This window comes from Dipteris shenzhenensis, chromosome 32, assembly GCF_047967505.1.
Source record: "Dipteris shenzhenensis isolate YYH24624 ecotype China chromosome 32, Dip_SZ_1.0, whole genome shotgun sequence".
Lineage (NCBI taxonomy): Eukaryota > Viridiplantae > Streptophyta > Polypodiopsida > Gleicheniales > Dipteridaceae > Dipteris > Dipteris shenzhenensis.
In genome coordinates, this window is record NC_141627.1 from 12,074,304 (window position 1) to 12,094,175 (window position 19,872).

A 19,872-nucleotide genomic window follows, 5' to 3' on the forward strand; every position below is an offset into this window, starting at 1 on the left:
TCGCAAGGAAACATTATGATGATGTAATGTTGATGCAGTTTTGGGCAAATTTTTGTGTGTAAATCAGGCCACATCAATGCATCCGAAGTGCCCTAAAACCCTCCAAAAATGTTGATGCAAAATTTGGAGGTTTCAACATCACGAATGCGTTTGGAGTGCCCCCAATTCCCCGAAATGACTTTTGAATCACCAAAATTGGACTTTAGATGAGAGAGAAATGTAATTTATAGGCAAATTCTTTTGTCTAGTTCCTTGGCCGCGCCGGGTGATGTTGGAATATCCAAAGTTTGCACCAATTTTTTCCTCTATGTTAGGAATTTTTTTTCCAATAACAAGTCATGCTAGTGCAACATATTCTAGCCTGCAAAAAAACTTTTCCAGAAATGCTATGAAATGCTACATGTTTTGGTGATTTTTAGGAGGAATTGAATATAGGTTCTTATAAATGGTAATATGAGAAGGGAAAAGTCTCTAGCAAACATTATGATAATGCTGCATGTGATGATGATACATAGATTAGTCTTTGATGATCATTATAATGATCATGTAAATTATTCACATTGCATTCCTAGCAAATTTGAATGAAAAGGCATGAAAGAAAATAATTTTCAGACACATGGTTAAAGCATGAGAGAAATGCACAATCTAATCCTCATTCAAATGCCTAGTTCTCATGCTTTGGCCCTCTCTTGTACATTAGCCCCTTGCCTCATGCATTAGCCCTCTGTTCAAGCCAATAAATTTTGCATTTGTTTGCACTAAAAATAAGGAGACAAGCCCCAAAGAGAGAGGACAATGCACATCTTCAAGCACACACCTTGAACATTCAATATTTTATGACAACTAAGACTCTTCAAACTCAATGATGGTGATGATGAATGCGTCAATGTATCTATTGCTTGTGTGAATGTAGTCCATCTACTTTTCCTGCTGGTTACTCGTTGTTCCCGGCATGGGTGCTCTTGTTTTAACGGTTTTCATCATGTTCATGTAATTTTAAGAACTGCTAAGAACGAGAGCAAGTGTGAGAAATTATTCGGGGACACATCTTCAAGCACACACCCTAAACATTCAAGAACTTATGAGACAACTAAGAGGCCTCAAATTCAATGATGGTGATGATGCATATGAATGCCTATTTTAGCAAGTTTCGCTCGGTGGTTTTTCCGCTCGAAAAATCTCGCTCAGAGTTTGGGAATAGGCGTTGGTGAGATGGCTAGCATCATACTCAATGCGAAAGATCTTCCCAACTCATCATTGGCAAACCTTATCTAGTCGCAGAGCCTTGCAAAGGTAGTCAAGGAAAAATATTCAGACACAATACCTTTTCCCAAAACAAACCTTCTATTGTTCATTTGAAGGCATATTGTTCTATTCATGTCCAAGACTAACTTGAGTCATAGGGACATAGGACATATCAATTGGCAAGTGGTAGTTATGATCATGGCTAGGACGCAAGACTTCACTTGCGGCATGACATCTTGGTTGATAGAGGGGGGTCATGCCTTCTCGATTGATATGGTTTCACTAGTCTAGAAGATACATGGACATAGGGTCTTTTGGATTGAGTGCAGGATGCAACTCCTCCTTTTCGATAGCAATCCATATCCTCACCAGAGGATAGTATTTGGGAGATGGTGTCCATCACTATTGCATGGAACATGTGGGTTGCTCGTTGCAGCTTGGTGATGGGAGGCAAGAAGGTCCCCCTAGCAGCCCACTCATTACGATTTGGCAAGATATCATCTATACCTTGTGCACCAGTTTGGAGCTAGAGACAATGGGATCTAGGACAATTCCTGAGAGGCACACATAATTTTACAAGGCATGGCCTACAAGTGTCGTCTACATTTTCACAGAGTGAGGCATGCCCTAGTTGTATACCCCCCCACCTTGGTCGTTGGCCCCTGTTTCAGAGACTCCCTACGTAATGAGCTAGGTTCTATAGAAGCAGGCTAGTCAATAGCTAGTTTTTCTTTCATTGTATTTCTTCCATAATTAGCACCACACGGATAACTGAATTGTATGATTGGTTGTTTCTCAAGCAATATTAGAAAGCTCTTTTTGCTAGGGATGAAAAAGTACGTTTTTATTGGGTATAGCGTGTTGACGACTACAAGTTTTTTTTTTTCAAGAAAACTACTTCATTAAGTATGAATACAAACCGCGAGAGCAAGCTCAAATGCTGGAATACATCATGCTATGCATGAGGAAAAAATACAGCTCAAAGGGAGCTAATTAAAATCCAAGGCGGAGGCTGAAAATGCCACTTGAACCCTGAGGGAGACTTAGAGAAGAAAGGAGATCCTCTGCAAAGTCTGAAAAAAGTAACTCTCTTGGCAGTGGCTGCTCTGGAGGATCCCTGCATGCTCGCCTAGATGGCCATTAGAGTGTGTACTATGTTGGTCCAAATATTGGCAATAGCTTGATAGGGGTGAACCTGGGTGCCCTCCATCGCCTCTGTACACATGGCTCTCCAAATATGCCAAGCTGCGATGCTAGCTAGAATCTCCCATGATGTGTCTACTGAGGCATGAGCAGCTCTGAAAGGAGTGAAGGGAACATCCTGGAGGGAACAAGACTCCACTGAGTGTCGTTGTACAATGAAAGCTGGATCTGGATCATGTCCCTTGAAGAACACTTGAGGGCCAGTACGAGATAACCATGCTACTGAACCCCAAATCATATAGAAAGGTGCTGAAAATTCTAGCAACACCTTTCTAGATCGTTCTTGCCTGTCTGCACTCCCAAAGGCAATGCTGTACTGATTCAATTGCTATTGGGCAACGAGGACAAGTAGGGTCAGCCCCGAACCTGCTGGATCTCCATAGGTTCATTGAAATCCTTTCATGAATAGAGAGCCAAAAGAAAGAGTGATCTTTCTATTTCTGAGGGATTCCCTGAGCCTACGCCAAAAGTTTTTCTGCACAACTGCAGAAATCTGAAAACTATCCCAAAATGAGGGGCTCTGGAGGGCCTCCAACCTCTATTGCTGAGCTGAAATCTGCGGGCATTTCTGATTGTATAACGAAAGAAGGGGATGCTCTTCTCTTGGTGCCCCTCATCAATCCATTCCCACTCCCCTGGGTCCCACCGCATGAACCTAATAGGGGAACCACTGTATAGCGCAAGGAGAAGAGGATCGGGGTCAAGATACCACAGTGAGTCCGTGTCCCACTCATGAAACCTGCAATCTTGACAGGCTGAAAGGCAACCTCCAAAAGAATATCATCAGAAGATCTGGTAAGTCTGCCTCTCGACTGAACATCAAAGACTAAGGTATCCTCATGTGCATCCCATAGGGCAATAACCTGTAAAGGAATGCCTGTCCCTGAGAACGCTCCCCACCAAGTGGACTCTGTGATGGGCATGTCGTTTGTGTCTATCCACTCTGCTGCCGGAATGGCTGCCTCTATCTATTGTATCTTGACTGCACTTCCTCTGAGGTGGCCAACTGCTAAGAGTCTCTGATCCTCTGGAAGTCTGCTAAAGGTCTCTGCCAGGTGCCTACTGTAACAGTAGGTTCCCTCTCCCATCTAGACCACTGCATATAGTGTGACACTCCAAGTGGCCTACCATGGTCATCCAATATCGGGTCATTCCACATGATTGGCTGCATGTGAATTTCTTCACGAGAGGTGGGTGGAACTCTGCAAAGAGTGTTTCTGAAGCTGCCCCAAGCTTTTAGAATAGCACCCATGAGAGGGGAAGGGAGAGATTCGAGATGGGCTGAAGTAAAGATCCATATGATGCTGTCTATCCAATCTCCCCCATGAGATGGAGTACAAGATTGAATGCTGCGTGAGAAGAAATCTTTCGAGGGCTCCTGCCCAGGCATCAATCCACGTACTATGAACTTGCAGAGCAAGGCTATACACTGCCAGTTCGGGTCAATAATATTGAGACCTCCTTCTCGTGTGGGGAGAATGAGGGTCTCCCAAGCCACCCTAGCTACAACATCTGAGGTGCCATCTAAACCGCTCCATAGGAAGTTCTTGATAGGTTTCATGAGCTGAGCGATACAACCTCTAGACCTGCACCAACAAGAGCAAACGAACCAAGCAGTGGCCAATAATACTTGATTCACAACCACAACTCTAGATGCAAGGTCAAGTCTGGCAGAACTCCAAAAGATGAGTTTCCTCCTGATACACTCCAACACGGGAACAAAGTAGTGCTGGAGAGATGCCTATCTCAACCTAGCATCCCCGATATCCGACGGAAACACCCCTCTGAATCCAAGTGAACCCTATGTCATTTCCCCAGTATGGAGTGTCCTCATTCACGGATCCAAAAGCCATTGGATTTGTTCCAGTTAATGTGTGCACTTGCCGCAATGCAAAACAAATCCAACGTTGTCCTGGATGAGGTCAGTGTCCTCATCACTGATCCAAAAGCCATTGGATTTGTTCCAAATAATGTGTGCACCTGCCGCAATACAAAACAAATCGAACGCCGTCCTGAATGAAGGTAGTGTCTGTGGAGTGGCTTCCAAAAAAACAGCCGTATCATCTGCCAACTCACTGTCTAAGAGCTCATCCTCCTGCCTCAATGGAAGCTTGAGTCCTACAATATTAGCTTGGGCTCTAATGTAATAGCTCATAGCTTCAGCCACAAATAAGAATAGAAAGGGAGCTAGAGGGCATCCGGTGCAAACTGATCTTGTAATCTCAAACCTGACCTCCTTGACTCCACCAATCAAAACCTGGTTGTGGGCTGATCTGTAGAGGGTTGACACCCCTTTGATCCATGCATCTGAGAAACCAAAGTGAGTAAGTGTGTTCTCCAGAAAGCCCTAGTCTACCTTGTCATAGGCTTTCTCAAAGTCTAGGAGTAGAATGGCCACCATGTGGCCATTATGCATGGCCCAGTCAAAGATGCTCCTGCCATGTACAAAGCCCGTCCGCGTATCATGGATGAGATCTAGCAGAAAGGGTTGCAGACAAAGGTTGATAGCTTTTGCTAAGATTTTATACAAAGTACCCAGCAAAGTAATTGGCCTCCACTGAGACACTACATTCTTGCAACCCCCTTTTGGAATCAAATGAATGAGGTGCTCCGTAAGTTAGTTTGGCATCTCACCGGAGTCCCAAACACCATGCAGGGCTGAAGTAATGTGATCCCCAATTTGATCCCAAAAAGTAATAAAAAATAAGGGGGGTAAGTCCATCTGAATCAGGACACTTGCCCTTGTGAAGAGCACAGAGAGCAGTTCTGAACTCTATGTTGGTGAAGGGTGCATCAAGTGAGACAATCATATCCCCAGTCACCAACATAGGTAAGTGCTGCCAAATAACCAATCTAGCATCATTTGTGGCCTAAGTGTCAGGATCTGCTGTAAGAAGGGAGGCATACAAATCGGTTGGCAACTTGTAAGACGGCATCCGGATGTGTCTGAAGAACTCCGCATGAGTCAACAAGCTGTGAGATGCTCTTCTTACTATGTTTGGGACCAAGAGAAGAGAAGAACTTCTTGTTGACCCTAGCTCGCGTCTGAGTCCAAAATCACTCTCTAGCATGAAAGGCATAATCTGCTCTCTCATCTAAAAGTGACTGTTGTTGGGCCCTTGCTGCAGCAAGGCGCTCCTGAATCCAAGCATCTGTAGGCCTCTTCTACTCCTCTCTGTGGAGGGCAGCCAACTGCTGATGGATACCTATCTCAAGCCTGGGGATCTCACCCCTCTTGATACGAGCAATTGAAAGATAAAAGTCGCTAATACCAGAGAGGGCTATAGCTAAGTCTGACGGAGAAATCTGCCCATCATGCATATGAGATACCCAAGTCCTCAACATTGTCTCTGTAAGGCCCTCCTCTATATAAAAGGCATCTGGAATCCTAACACTGGCAGAGCGGTCCCTCACATGAGGATCGGAAACCATCAGAATCAGTGGAAAATGATCCGAAGTGGACACCCCAGCTGCAATGCTAACTGTACCACCTCTGTCAAGAGCCCACTCGTCCACATAAAATCTGTCAATCCGTGCATGGATGAGTATCTGTAATCTCCTGTTCGACCAAGAAAATAGGAGAGAAAGTGGCTGAATGTGAAAAGCATCATCGTGCCAAGCATCCCTACCACTGTACTGAAAAACGAAGGCATCTCTCTAGGGAGTGGATACCACCTTCCCTACCACCCCTTTTGTCTGAGGACATTTCAACCATGTTGAAATAACCCCCTATAATCCAAGCCTCTGCAATATGTGACCAAGAGAGTAGTTCCTTCCATAGAAGGACACGATCCCCTCTAGAATTGGGTGCATAAAGGTTTAAAAGACCAACCTTGTGCCCACCAATCAAAAGTATAATCCACTGATCTCTAGAAAGGACTATGATCCCGTGTCCAATCACCAAGGGGAGTATAGAAGAAGAAACATAGATGCAAGTACCTTCCAAGGTGCCCAAGGCGGGTGACCAAAAAGTATGGCCTGAGAGAAGCTTACCCGACTTGGCATAATCCGTGACATCCAATTTGTGTTCCTGAATCATAAGAATATCAATGGGTCCCCCAGTAACACCTGCATGAAGTTGGTTATGAATCAGTTGCCTATGGCGGCGGTGAGGTACACCCCCAAGGCCCTGAATGTTCCAACTGACAATCCTCATCTGCGAGAGGAAGAGGCCGAATGGAAGATCCTACCCGACCTGGTAGTAGAGAAAGCCCTCTCCTGGGAAAAGTTCCTCCTATCAAGAGGAGGGAAGTCAACTGGGGATAGCTCACCCACACCTACTGAAGGGGAAACTTTGTCCATAGATGATATGATTGTATTAACATCCTCGTGAGACCCTTCAGGATCTATGGGAGAGTGATCACTATCAACAAGTAGTGATCGCTTACATCCATTGAAAGAAAATAGCATAAATAAAAGCATAAATGTGCTATGCAGTGAGTACTTGTTTTGCTAGCCTGTGTGCTGGACCAAGTACTTTGTTGCGATTTTCTAAAATTTCCTGCCTAGCTCTTTGGCTGGCCACTCCAGTAGAGATTTCAGGTTGCTTCTATTGCCCCCATAACATTCTCTGATTTGCGTATATGCACACCATGTTAGGAGTACATGCTGCTCATTTTCTACTTCTCCTGCCGTGCAGATTTTACATACTCTTTCCTCTCTTGGTACCCAGGGTCTTGCCCATGTTCCCCTCTCCACCTCGAGATCATGTGAGCTGGTTCTGATTTTACAGATTAAATGTCTTTTAAATATTGATATGTCTTCCCTGAGGTATTTCTGCATTCCATAGCTGTCCATCGGATTGATTTCCTGCTTATAAAACTGCATTTTTGCTCCCGGTTCTCGCCATAGCTTTTGTAGCATTCTCTGCGTCACTAACTCCCTGATTTCACATGCATCTTTGGGGATGTCAGCAGCAGTTATACCCCATAATTCCATCCATTTCAGCCCCTCTTTGTGCCGTCCAGCGATTCACAGAGCTTCCATTGGTTTGTGTGGTCTCCTATTGGCGTCCATCTTTCCAACTTTGTTGAGGTATGCCATGAATTGGCACAATGCGTCTCCTTCGAGAGGTATCATACCTGTCTCAGCTAACAAGATGGGGTACAGTGTTTGTGCTTTCACCCCTAACTCGCCTATGAGAAATCGTTTATGCAAAGCATCTATTCGGTTCCAGTAGGCCCTAGAGAGCCTAGGTGCCCAGGCTGGACACCCGTAAAGGACCACTGTTTGTACGAGCATGGTATACAAAAACTTTCTCATTTCCCAGTTCCATAAGTATGCCTTTTTGCACTTGTTTTGGAAGCTATATAAAGCTTTCAAACCTCCTACGATTCTTGTTTCCACACATGCATTCCACTTGTAAGTGTCTGCAAATTCCAACCCTAAATATTTGTATGTAGTGACACTGTCCAGAGGCTCCCCCTCAAAAGTGAAATCAACCTGTTTATTCCGAGTCCCAATCACCATCACATTTGTCTTGGATATGTTGACTTGCATTCCTGAGTGTTTGCAGAATTTTCCCAGTGTATCCAAATGTGTTCGCATCTCTGTCTTGCTTTTTGCGAAGAAGACTACATCATCTGCGTAAATAAGCAATAAGAGGGCATAGCTTGCAATCTGGACACCTTCGCCGCTGTGTGTTCTCATCCACTCTTCCAATTCATCGATGAACAGACCAAAGAGAGTTGGTCAGAGGGGGAAGCCTTGCTTGACTCCTATGTCACTGCTTATGATGACTTTTCCTTCAGAGCATGAGCCATCTACAAGTGGTTGCACTAATTCAGCTAATACTTTCTCATATAACCTGTATGTGGCTTCTCTGATTTCTTGAGGGACTTCGAGCTTTTCCAATCTTTCCCATAGCTTTTAGCGTGGAACTGAGTCAAAGGCTTTCTTAAAGTCTACAAAGCAACAGTAGACTACTTCTTTCTTATTCTTGACCCCCTCCGTTGCAGCCCGTATGGCCACCAAGTGGTCTATTGTTGAATGTTTAGGATGAACCCCTGCTTGGGATGGTGTCCTGGCTCCTTGCTCTTCCGCCCATTTGCTGAGTTTTTGCTCAATTATTGTGCCATATAACTTGGCCATTAGGATACTCACCATGATGGTGCCGTAGTTTTTGGCGACTTTGCTGTCCCCGCTCTTATGGATTGGTACGATCCTGCTAAGCTGCCATTCCTTGGGAAAGCCTTCTTCTAAGGCTCGATTCATGAGTGTAGTGAGCATTTTCTTTGTCTTCTCACCCCCCCATTTCAGCATTTCAGCCACTAGCCCTTGTGTGTCTAGAGCCTTTCCGTTTGTGAGCTTTTTCAAACCCTTTCCGACATCTTCCTTTGTTATGACAGCATTTACAGCTTTGATGGAAAAGTTATTATTGACCCTCTCTTCTCCCTCTCTCTCATAGAGGCCTTTGACGAAATCTATCATGTCTTCCCATGATGCTTTCCTCTCTTGGGGTATGCTGCCATATAGCTTTTGGAAAAACTTTTTGGGATTTTGCTTAAGCTCATCAAAGCTCTCAATTTTGTTTGCTCTTGAGAAACTCTCTTTTTTTGTTTCTTACCAATTTTCTGTAGGCTCTAGCTTTGTCCTCCTTCTCGGTTTTGTCTGCTGTTGTACATGCTTTTTTTGCTACTCTGCATTCCTGGTCATACCAGTGGTTGCAAAGCATGCCTTTGCTCCTCCCCTTGCTTTTTGTAAAGCATTCATGAGCTGTTTTCTGCAGTAATTCTGTCATGCATTCACTCATTTCTTGGCATGTGGAAGGCGTCTGACAGCGTGCTATTTCTTCTTCTAGTTTCTGTTCATATATGTGTGCCTTTTTATAATCCAATCTCAGCCTGGGTTGTGCAGGAATTTCCTGTTTTTTTACTATATGCTTTTTCCCTACAATGCCCATAGATATTGCTGTTTTTTTACTATATGCTTTTTCCCTACAATGCCCATAGATATTGCTCTGTGATCGGAATCAATAGACTCCTCTTCAATCTTGAAGTGCTCAAGTATGTGTCTTTCATGCGGGTTCATGATCACATAATCAACTACGCTCGACCCTTGAGGAGTTTTGCATTTGTATCCCTCCGTTTCTTTGAAGTACAGGGTGCCATTGCAAATTTGCCTTCCAAAGCATCCACATAGGGCGAGGAGTTGTCTTCCCATTTGGGTAATTTCCCCGTCATCTCTGGATGTTCTTTTCCAGCCTTTTCTTTCTGCATTGTCCTCTTCCATTTCCTGCGTTGAAATCTCCGGTGAGGATAATTACATGCTTTTTAGAGAACTGAGCTATGTCTTCTCCCAAGTGCATAAGAGGGTCCTCTCGGGATAGATGGCTGTTTTGTTTGTATATGGGTGATTGCAGGGGTGCAAAATAGCACGCTGCCAACCTTATATTTCCCTCTTTTGCTGCTATCTCTAACCACATGTATTGTTTATGTGGATCCTTCTTTATCACTCTCACTGATTTTTGCCATGTCATGCTAATGTAACATGCAATCCCACCAAAACCTCTCCCTCCAGAGCCCCCCACTGGGACAGCTTCTTCATCACCGCAGATTTGCGTAGGAATTTTTGGAGGAGGCTCTGGAAATCCCTCAGAAATAGAAAGATCACTCTTTTCTTTTGGCTTTCTATTCATGGAGGGATTGCAGTGAACCTATGGAGATCACGATTTGGGGTTGATCCCACTTGCCCTCACTGTCATTCTGCAGAGGAGTCAGTGCGATATTGCCTTTGGGACTACAGTCAGCAGGCGAGGACTGTTTGGAAAGGGGTTGCTCGGATACTCAGCATTTTTCATACTTCCCCTTTCTTCATGACTTGGGGCTTGGTCGCATGGTTATCCCTTACTGGGCCCCAGGTGTTTTATGAGGGTGAGCCTTCTTCTGGGAACTCTCGATCCGCCGACAGGTGATAGAGTCCTGCTCTCTTCAGGATGTACCACTTGCTCCCTTCAGAGCCTCTCATGCTTCAGTGGACCCCTCTTGGGAGATTTTGGCTAGCATTTCCTCTTAGCACATTTGGAGAGCCAGATGTACAGAGGCCTTGGATGACACCCAGATACACCCATCACAGGTGTTTATGAGTTTTTGGACTGACACAGTTCATAGTTTGATAGCCATATGGGCTAGCATGCAGGGCCCTTCACGGGCAGCCTCTTCTAGGAGGAGTGTATTTCTTCGAGTTTGGAGGGGTTCTCCCTTTTTCTCAGAGGTTGCTACCGGATTGAGATGGCACTTTGAGCCCCAATCCTTTCTTTTTGGCTCTTAAGCTTTTCATGCATTGCATGGTGTATCCCGTATGGAGCTTGCTCTAACGGTTTTCTTTAATACTGAATAGAAGTCTCTTTTTGCCAAAAAAAAAAAAACTCTCCCCCCCATGTGTGTTTTTGCATTCCACATTGATGTCTTCAGGAACCCCTTGATTTCTGGGAATTCATTTCCCTCATGCTCCCATGTTTCCAACACTATGAGTATGTTTGTCTCCAACACTTTTCCAATGCAATGACCTTGTCTAGATTCCATCCTTCCACATTCCATATTTTGATCCTGAGGGAGACTATATAAGTCCACCTCCACACCTTTGTATGCACTTTTGGATGTGACATCTAATCCTATCTACTCTCCCTCCTCCTTCTTGCTACTTGCTGCCTACGCTCACTCTCTCTCTCTCCTCCCTCTCTATCTCTCTATCCCCTCATCCTTCTCTCTCTCTCCTCCCTCTCTATCTCTCTATCCCCTCATCCTTTAGTGGACAATAATACACTTTCTTTCTTTCTTTCTTTCTTCCTCTCTCTTTCCCCTTCTCCTCTCTTCTCCTCCCTTCCTTCTGCTATTCTCTCCCCATCTCCAAATCTGCCCCTTCCCCCTTCTCTACATTGGTATCAAAGCTCCGCTCTCTGGCACCTTGCTTCCGTTGGCTTCACCAACCCTGCATTATAGCAATTATAGCAATCACTACGTTGAGACGCTGACAGACGCAGCAAGGTACAATCAGCTCGTAGGCTGACAGACGCAGCAAGGTACCACCAGCTCGTAGGCTGACAGACGCAAGGCCAACGATACCAGTTGCTATGTGCCTATCTAAGCCTATCCTCGCGTATTCCACAAGCTTTTAAGTTGATGCACAAGCCCACGACCAGTTTGGAGAGCCGAGAAGAGTCCACGACAAATGTTTTCGGAGAGCTCCTCCTCAGCTAGGGTATTCCGGCTTGCCACCTACTTGCCTGTGCCTCTAACGGATCCGCCCTTCGTGGCTTGCACCTAACGATGCTCCTGCACTGCTCAGCTTTAGAGCACGCTAATAGTACCGTGCAGGTCTCGCCAATCGTTGCCCCCTTTTCCTTTGCAGGCATCCCATAAAGAAGCAGCCCTGCAAACCTAGCAGGCCCAAGCTACAAGTCGTCGTCCGTGGCATCTTGCTCGTGGCATCGCCGTTCGTGAGCATCTCTGTCACTTCAGCGTCCCTTTCCTTTTCGTCACTCCAGTGCTCCTACGCCTTCGCCTTGCTCCGCCTGGCCGCCATGCTTCCGCCGCCCTTTCTCTCCGCCCTCTCACTAGGCCGCCGTCATCTTTCATGCCTACAATGCAACCACAAAAAAAACCTTAGTCTTTCCTAAGGTTCAGTTAGCTAGGGTTTAGGGGGGTTGGTTAGCTACTTGGGTTGGGTTGGGTTGGGTTAGGTTAGGTTTAGGTTGGGTTAGTTGGGCTTAGGTTAGGTTAGGTTTAGGTTGGGTCAGTTGGGCTTAGGTTAGGTTAGGTGCTAACTAGGGTTCAACGGTTTAGTTAGACTAATTTAACCCAGTGTCCTATCAGTCCTAGGTACTAACTATCCAAGGTGTCGTAGGGAACGCCCCCCCCCCCCAAAAAAATAAAAAATAAAAAAAAAAGGGAAAAAAAAGAGGGGCAAAAACTCAGAATTCCAACCTCTTTTAGGGGCTTCCACAGCCCTATTTCGGCTCATTTGGACCCCGTTTAAAAGCCTCTTCAACGACCTTCCTCTCGAGCATCTTCATCAACTTTTCTTCCGAGCCTCTCCATCACATTTTGAGCTTTGAGATAGGCAAAAACTGAGCACATGTGCATGTATTTGGCATAGTGGGGCAGCTACAAATGTTTGATGCACATGATGGGACAGCCGCATGCGTATGAAGGGAAAATAGGACGACATGCCTCTAGTTTTGGACAGGTTATGCAGGGCCCTATGCAGCGTGCAAAAAGCTTAGGGCAGCCTCAACGTGGGGAAAATTCACAGCCCAATGGAATCCTTCTGATTACCATCCACAATCTGGTGTACCCCATTACATTGGATGTGTTGTATCAAGTATTTTCTCCTTTTGGGTGTATTGATAAGATTGTCATGCATCCAATTGTCATGTATCAAGTATTTTCTCCTTTTGGGTGTATTGATAAGATTGTCATGCATCCGATTTCAGGTGGTCTGCAAGCTGAAGTACACTATGCCTCACAGGCTAGTGCATTGCAAGCACGAAGCAGCTTGCAAGGTCGGGATATATATGATGGTGGTTGTACCTTACATATTCAGCTGTTAGATTTGACAGCGATGTCCTATGCTAAATGTCGAGATACAAATGCCATAGAGCAAGTTGTTGGAACTATGATTCCGAGGGGAGTGATGCCAAAGGCTATGCAAGCCTATAAGAGAAGACACCCAACATCTGAGGAGAATGCAGCCTGGCCAATGTTTGTCATGCAGCCCAGCCATGCTATGCGTCTCCCTAGTACGTAGCTAAATCATGCTTCAAAAAAATCTGGTTGTTTCCAGGCTATTACTGCTGCAAATATACAAGGGTTATGTTGGGATAGTTGCCCATATAAAAGCAGCAGCCCACATGATGGAAATGAATATGGACAGCGAGGACGCTGTTGTATCAGTTTGCAGGACCGATACATTGCTCCAGACGATGCCCTAGCAATTCAGCATACCAATGGAAGGAATACATGTATGCATGGTGATGGCAGAAGCCTACATAACAGTGACAATGAAGCAGGCCAAACGGTTGAAAAGACAGATGATGAGAAAAGCAATGTTGAGCAAATCTGTGATAGAAATCAAGATGCGGATGTTGACCAGCAAGGTAAGGATGTGGATGCACTTGCACTTGACATGTCTAGGCATGCAAACTTTGAGGACAAAGTTTTTGAGGAGGAGGTGAGTATCCAGTGTTGTATGGTCTCCATTAAGGAAGAAAATATTGAAGACCACGGTGATGATAACAAAGGATGCCAAAGCAAATCTACTAAGAAGCAGATTGTGCAGCAAGAGCAAGGTATGCATGACAGTTTAATCCCTGAAGCTGCATCACCACACATTCAGGAGCAGTACAGTGGGAAAGATAGCCACATGAATAATGCCCTTCACTATTGCTCACTAAATGAGTATACCTGGGAGTTTTGCCTCCAATGCTTAGCAGCCATAATGGGAATGAAGGCATTTCGCATGAGTGCTGTAAATGCAAGGGCAGCATGTCATAAATATTTCTGCCATGTATTGGCACTTTCAAAAGTTGAGAACAAAGTTTTCAAAGGGCAATCAAAACTTGAGCTGCTCAACTTAAATAACATGTTTATGAAGCACACAATAGAGATGCATTCATCTGGGACTGAACTTAATGGTAGGAATGGAAACCAGGCCAAGCATGCAGATTTCTGGGATACTACCAGATGGCATATGTTCATGACTAGTAGGAATGACAAAAGCTGCAAGTACATGGTACAACCTCGAAATGACAGCCCAAATTATGAAGACAATAAACAGCACAAAGAAGATGGCTGTTATGGCAATGGACAGTAGAACGAAGATGCCTGTTATAACACTTTTGAGAAGGTGCATGATGGCAAGCAACCCTTGCACAACCATATTGGTCTAAACAGCTACAGTTTGCAACAGTACATGGGTGCACAGCAGCATGATAGCGCAGATTGGCCAGATGATGGAAAAGATGCACATGGAAGTGCGATGGAAGGAGACCAACGTAGAGCTACAGTTTGCCACAACACAAGTTGGGTATCGTACATGACAAAGGCAATCAACTTCTTTTTGAGAAGGGTGATCTCATATGACACGATGATGCTTATCCTTGTCTGTAGAGCATGAAGTTACACTCATGCATGTGGATTCTGTTGCATCCCCACACAAGATGTAGGGTGGGCAGGCAGTAGAGTATTTACTACACAACCAGCCAAATCCTTCCATCTTCAGGAAGCGTATTAGTGAGCAGCCCACTATGATCTCATCCATGGGAAATTTTAGCTAGAGTTATGTGCAGGGGATATAGGCCCATCTTCATTGCTGCCATTTGGCACATCCCAACCTCATGTTGATGTTCTTGGGAGAGCCTGTCCCTCTAGCACTCATCTCTCAGCTTTGCTTCAGCCCAATGCCTATGAAAGGATTTGGCCTCGATCTGAATCAGACATGAGGCTCTACATAGAGTCTAGGCCACCTCGAATGCAGCCTGGATATTTCAGATTATATCCAATGTATGATGATGATGGCATGCACCATGCCCACACTTGGTTAAAGTTGAGGGCCTTGTCTTGGAAGCCCTACACATGGGCAGCTTTCAAAGACCTCATGGGTGTCATGATTAGAAGTAAATTACAGCGATACAGCCCAGAGCTGAAGGCCTTACAGGTGAGGACTGAAAATCCTTGGAATGCTGAGGAAGCACAAGCACTGTTGGAAGTGTTAGAGCCTGAGTACAGCAGCTATAATGAGAATGATTTTCAGTTCCTAGCATATGGGCAGTTGAAAAATGCAATGCAACAACTTCTCCTCAAAGCTGCACTACAAGGTATATGGCAAAACAACGAATGCTTCTGACGTGGGGAAAAGTGGGCAGCAAGGCACGGAGAGGTTCCCAAAATAGCTGTCTTGGGGAGAGCCAATCTGTATGTGCTTTTGAAGCTTCTTCATGACAAGTATGCTAGGTGGGATCAACACTTACATGACCCAGGTGGTGCCACAACTTATGGGGACAAGGACTATCTTATTTTTTCTTTTGACCCGGGTGGAATAGGTTTCACCGTGTTGCAGCAGCAAGGAGCCTTTGTTTCCAGCCACCACTTGCAATTTTGAGGGAAAAATTATATTGAGCGGGGATGGTTGTAATGAAGGCCAAGATCAGAGGCCAAGTTAGTGAGGGTTAGGCTTGATTTGGCTTAGGGGATTTTTAGGCCTAGAGGGGGGTGCAAAAAGGAGATATAGTAGAGGGAGACTATATTATGTCCACCTCCACACCTTTGTACGCACTTTTTGATGTGACATCTAATCCTATCTACTCTCCCTCCTCCTTCCTGCTACCTATTGCCTACGCTCACTCTCTCTCTCTCATCCTTCTCTCTCTTTCCCATGTTCTTGATGTCCCATGGGCCCACTTTAGCCTCTAGTGGACAATAATACACTTTCTTTCTTTCTTTCTTTCTTCCTCTCTCTTTCCCCTTCTCCTCTCTTCTCCTCCCTTCCTTTTGCTATTCTCTCCCCATCTGCAAATCTGCCCCTTCCCCCTTCTCTGCAAATATGTAGTTGGTGAGAGGATACTTAGAACTGCCCGATTGAGATCGTCAAGGCATGTGGGAGATGGATCCAAGTGTAGCTAAGTGGATCGATAAAACTGTCCTCCCAGATCTGCAGGCAGTGATCTCTGTAGAAGCTGAGTTTTACCAAAAGCTTGCGGGGTGCTAGCCAGCTCTAGTACATGTGGAATTGTAGGAGGTGCTCTCTAATGAGACCTTGTTCACCTCATCATAGGTGAGCGGAATGGATGTGGCCTCAAGGCTATATTGAAATCGTGGTAGTTTGTCGTTATTAAATCCCAATCCTATGAAGATAGAGCGTACTAATTCCCCGTTTGCCTCTACTACCATGGAGGAGGTCAGGGCCAGACAAGATACCTACACCATTCTGATGTCTTTAGCGTGGAAGCCCTTAACCCTTTGAATGTATTTGACCACTTGGAACGATTCATCAAGCTATAGACGTGTAGTCCCAAACTCTACTAGTAGTATGTTGTGTGAGTGGATTTGTGCGATCATGGTTTTTAAGGTACCTTAGCTACTACTGAGACCTTTCCAGAGTACTTCAGCCATACCATTGAGGAGGGATTTGTAGGAATATTACAATGGTATGGTTATGTAGGCTAGACATAGCTTGATTATTCTAGTCTATGTTCATTTTTCATATATAACCCAGATGTTGTACTTCAGTTGTGGAACTATTCAATGGAGCTTTTTGTGTGGATTGCACCCTTGTTTCTTGTGTAAACTTGTCTTCGCACGATTCCAACAATTATTGCCTTGTTTTTGGCTGTTTCTTTTAAAGCCCATATCACAAAAAGAAAAGAAAGTCAGCAATGCATGGTCAAGTTATGTTTAATCAAATTGACTGTAGTGGATTCTAATTCAAATGTCAAAGCTATGTTTTTAAGAGGCCATGCTGTGCCTGCAAATTTCTAGAAAAAAGTAATGCCTTTGTTTTGCTAATGTCAGTTTCGATAGGTTCTTTTAGAATTGGGGTTGCTAAATACCTCATTTATTTCATGTTTGACTCAGGGAAAAAAAAACATTCCTTCCAATAACATGGCAAGCAGATTCTGACTTTGTCTGGTTCAATGCCCATGGAAGATCTAGAGAAGAAAGGGAACTTCAGGTGCCAGATTGTGGAGAAAATCCCATGTTGGTTGAGAAGTCCAGTGTCAACCAAAGTCTGTTATTGATGAAATTCTATGCCCTTTCATCCGGGATTGCGAATCACCTATTGACATCCTCTGATGGATCAGAAGTCAACCTTCCATTTGAAGTCAATGAGGAAGAGTCTATGATTATTCAGAAATCAGGGAATAGTTTTATACTAGGAAGGTCTGGTACAGGAAAGACAACTGTTCTTGTCACCAAACTCCTCCAGCGAGAACAACAGTATCTGCTAGCTGTCAATGGTATGGAAGGTTCCAGACGTCAGCAACAAAATTTTGTGAAAGAAGATGACACTGCACTTGGAAATCATATGACCCAGATTTTGGTCACTTTAAGTCCATTACTATGTGCTGCAATCAAAAATCAGATTGTTCAAGTTCAAAGGTGCATCCTTAATATTTGATTGTTCTTAAATCTGATGCTGGGTCTAAACGTATAAATACCATGAAATAAATCTGTCAATGCTACCTCACTTCAAAACAATTGAACTGCCACTCTGAGTTCTCTTTTTTAAAAGAAAAGCATGAAAACCTTGAAAGTGTTCTCAGATAATATGATGCACCGGGAGATGGTCTTTAATGACGAAATAGATTACTGAACTGACTCTATTGCAAGAAGTTTCAATAGATGCAAAAATTATAGCTGAATCATCCTTTTGAGAGGAAGGTGATAAAGATGGAGTATGTATATTTTGGGGTGCTTGCTTTTACATATTGTTATAACCAGATTTCAAGCCTAAGACAAATTTAACACTTTCCCTCTTTGCCAGGTCAATGTCAGAAGTGCAGGGAAAAGAGATGCTACCTCCTAACCCCCAGAGTGAACTGATCCTTGACAGTGAAGATGAAAACAGAATAATGGGAACCATACCAGACACTTTTGTAAATGTGCCAAGTGAGCTTTTTCCTATGATTCTCACTTTCCGGAAATTCTTGTTGATGCTTGATAATAGTGTTTTGCACCCTTTCTTTGAAAGATTAAGCCGTGGAAAACCCCAAATAAAAGAAAAAGAGCAGGTAGGCTATAATGCTGGATGTTCTGGTTCAGATATTCAAACCTTCGATACTCTTCAAGGTGCCAATGAAGACATGATTATTGAGCATGGGGTTCATTCAATTACAGAAAAGTTTAGGAAAAAAGAAATTGACTTTGAGTACTTCGACTCATGCTATTGGTCAAACTTAAATTCTATTTGGACCAAGGGATTGGACTCATCATCTGTTTTTGTAGAGATAATGTCCGTCATTAAAGGTAGTGTACAGGCTGTTAAATCTCCAAAAGGAATCCTCAGCAGAGATTCTTATCTTCACAACAGAGAAAAAAAGAAACCCAGTTTTGATATGGAAAGAAGAGAGGCCATTTACAATCTCTTTTTACAGTATGAGAAACTGAAAAGGGAAAGAAATGAATATGACATAGCAGATCACGTCATCCACTTGTATAAGCAGCTCCATAGCGGCACATACATCGGCAAGTGTTTTGACTACATTTACATAGATGAGGTCCAAGATCTGACTCAGGCACAGATTGCACTATTTAGTTTTGTTTGTAGAAATCCAAGAGAAGGGTTTATTTTTGCTGGTGATACAGCACAAACGATTGCAAGAGGAGTAAGCTTTCGCTTTCAAGACATCCGAAGTTTATTCTATACAGATTTTTTGAACCAGACAAATCATAGTGTATCTGATTTGCCGTCATCCACAAACAACAGTGAATCTGGAATTTCTTTGAAATGCAAGCAGCATGTGCAAAACAGTGAGGAGAGGGTCCCTGATATTTTCCAGCTAACTCATAATTTCAGAACTCATCGAGGTGTGGTGAACATGGCACAAAGCATTGTGCAGCTGATTTACTATTTTTTTCCTCAATCAGTTGATAAATTGGCCCCTGAAACTAGTTTGGTTTCTGGAGAACTTCCAACTTTCCTGACAGCAAACAAAAATGAACTCATGAATGCATTGCTTGGTTGGGGTGGAGATGATGGCAAAAATGGTTATGAATTTGGTGCACATCAAGCAATTATTGTTAGGGATGAAAATCAAAAGCAGAAGCTCGTGCATCAAATAGGAAAGAAAGGTCTTGTTTTGACAGTGAACGGATGCAAAGGCTTAGAATTTCAGGTACATGTTTGGTCCCCCCCCCGCCCCCCCCCCCCCCCCCCCCCCAGAAAAAAAGACTCAAGGAAACCCCCAAAATCCCCATAAGTTATATTGCTTGTGATGCTTTGTATATCTAATTCTCTTATGTCCCTTACACAGAGCAATGATTTAGTTATACACAGTACATGCTCTCTCTCTCTCTCTCTCTCTCTCTCTTCCCTGCCCCCTACTCCACTTATACCATGAGAAACCCCAAAAGAAGTACAGAAGGCACAGATACACACATCAATATGAACGCCTATACCAGATTCTATGTTTTAGGCAAGCATTGCTGTCAGCTTCTGAAATGTATATATATCATTTCGGGGCATGACTTAATATCTTGAGTGTGTGTGGATGAAGAAGGGTGGTTGTGGGTGTGCCTGTGTTTGCAGGATGGAGAGAGAGAGAGAGAGAGAGAGAGAGAGAGAGAGAGATGATATGATATGGTTCTATTACAGTCCATTGTGAGACCCTTCAGGCCTGATATATGGGACTGGCGATCACTATCAATTAATGTGATCCCTTACATCGAGCAAGAGAAAATGTTACAGACTTATCATGTATGGAGTACT

The 19,872-nt window shown here is 44.1% G+C and overlaps 1 protein-coding gene across 1 annotated transcript in view; it reads left to right on the forward strand.

Moving 5' to 3' along the window:
- The window catches only part of LOC147880306 (uncharacterized), a 272,580-nt gene that overhangs the window by 124,936 nt on the left and 127,772 nt on the right, over positions 1–19,872 (forward strand). The window contains 2 exon segments of the mRNA XM_087370397.1: positions 17,019–17,543; positions 17,929–19,279. Of these exon segments, the coding sequence (XP_087226523.1) occupies positions 17,019–17,543; positions 17,929–19,279 (1,876 nt within the window).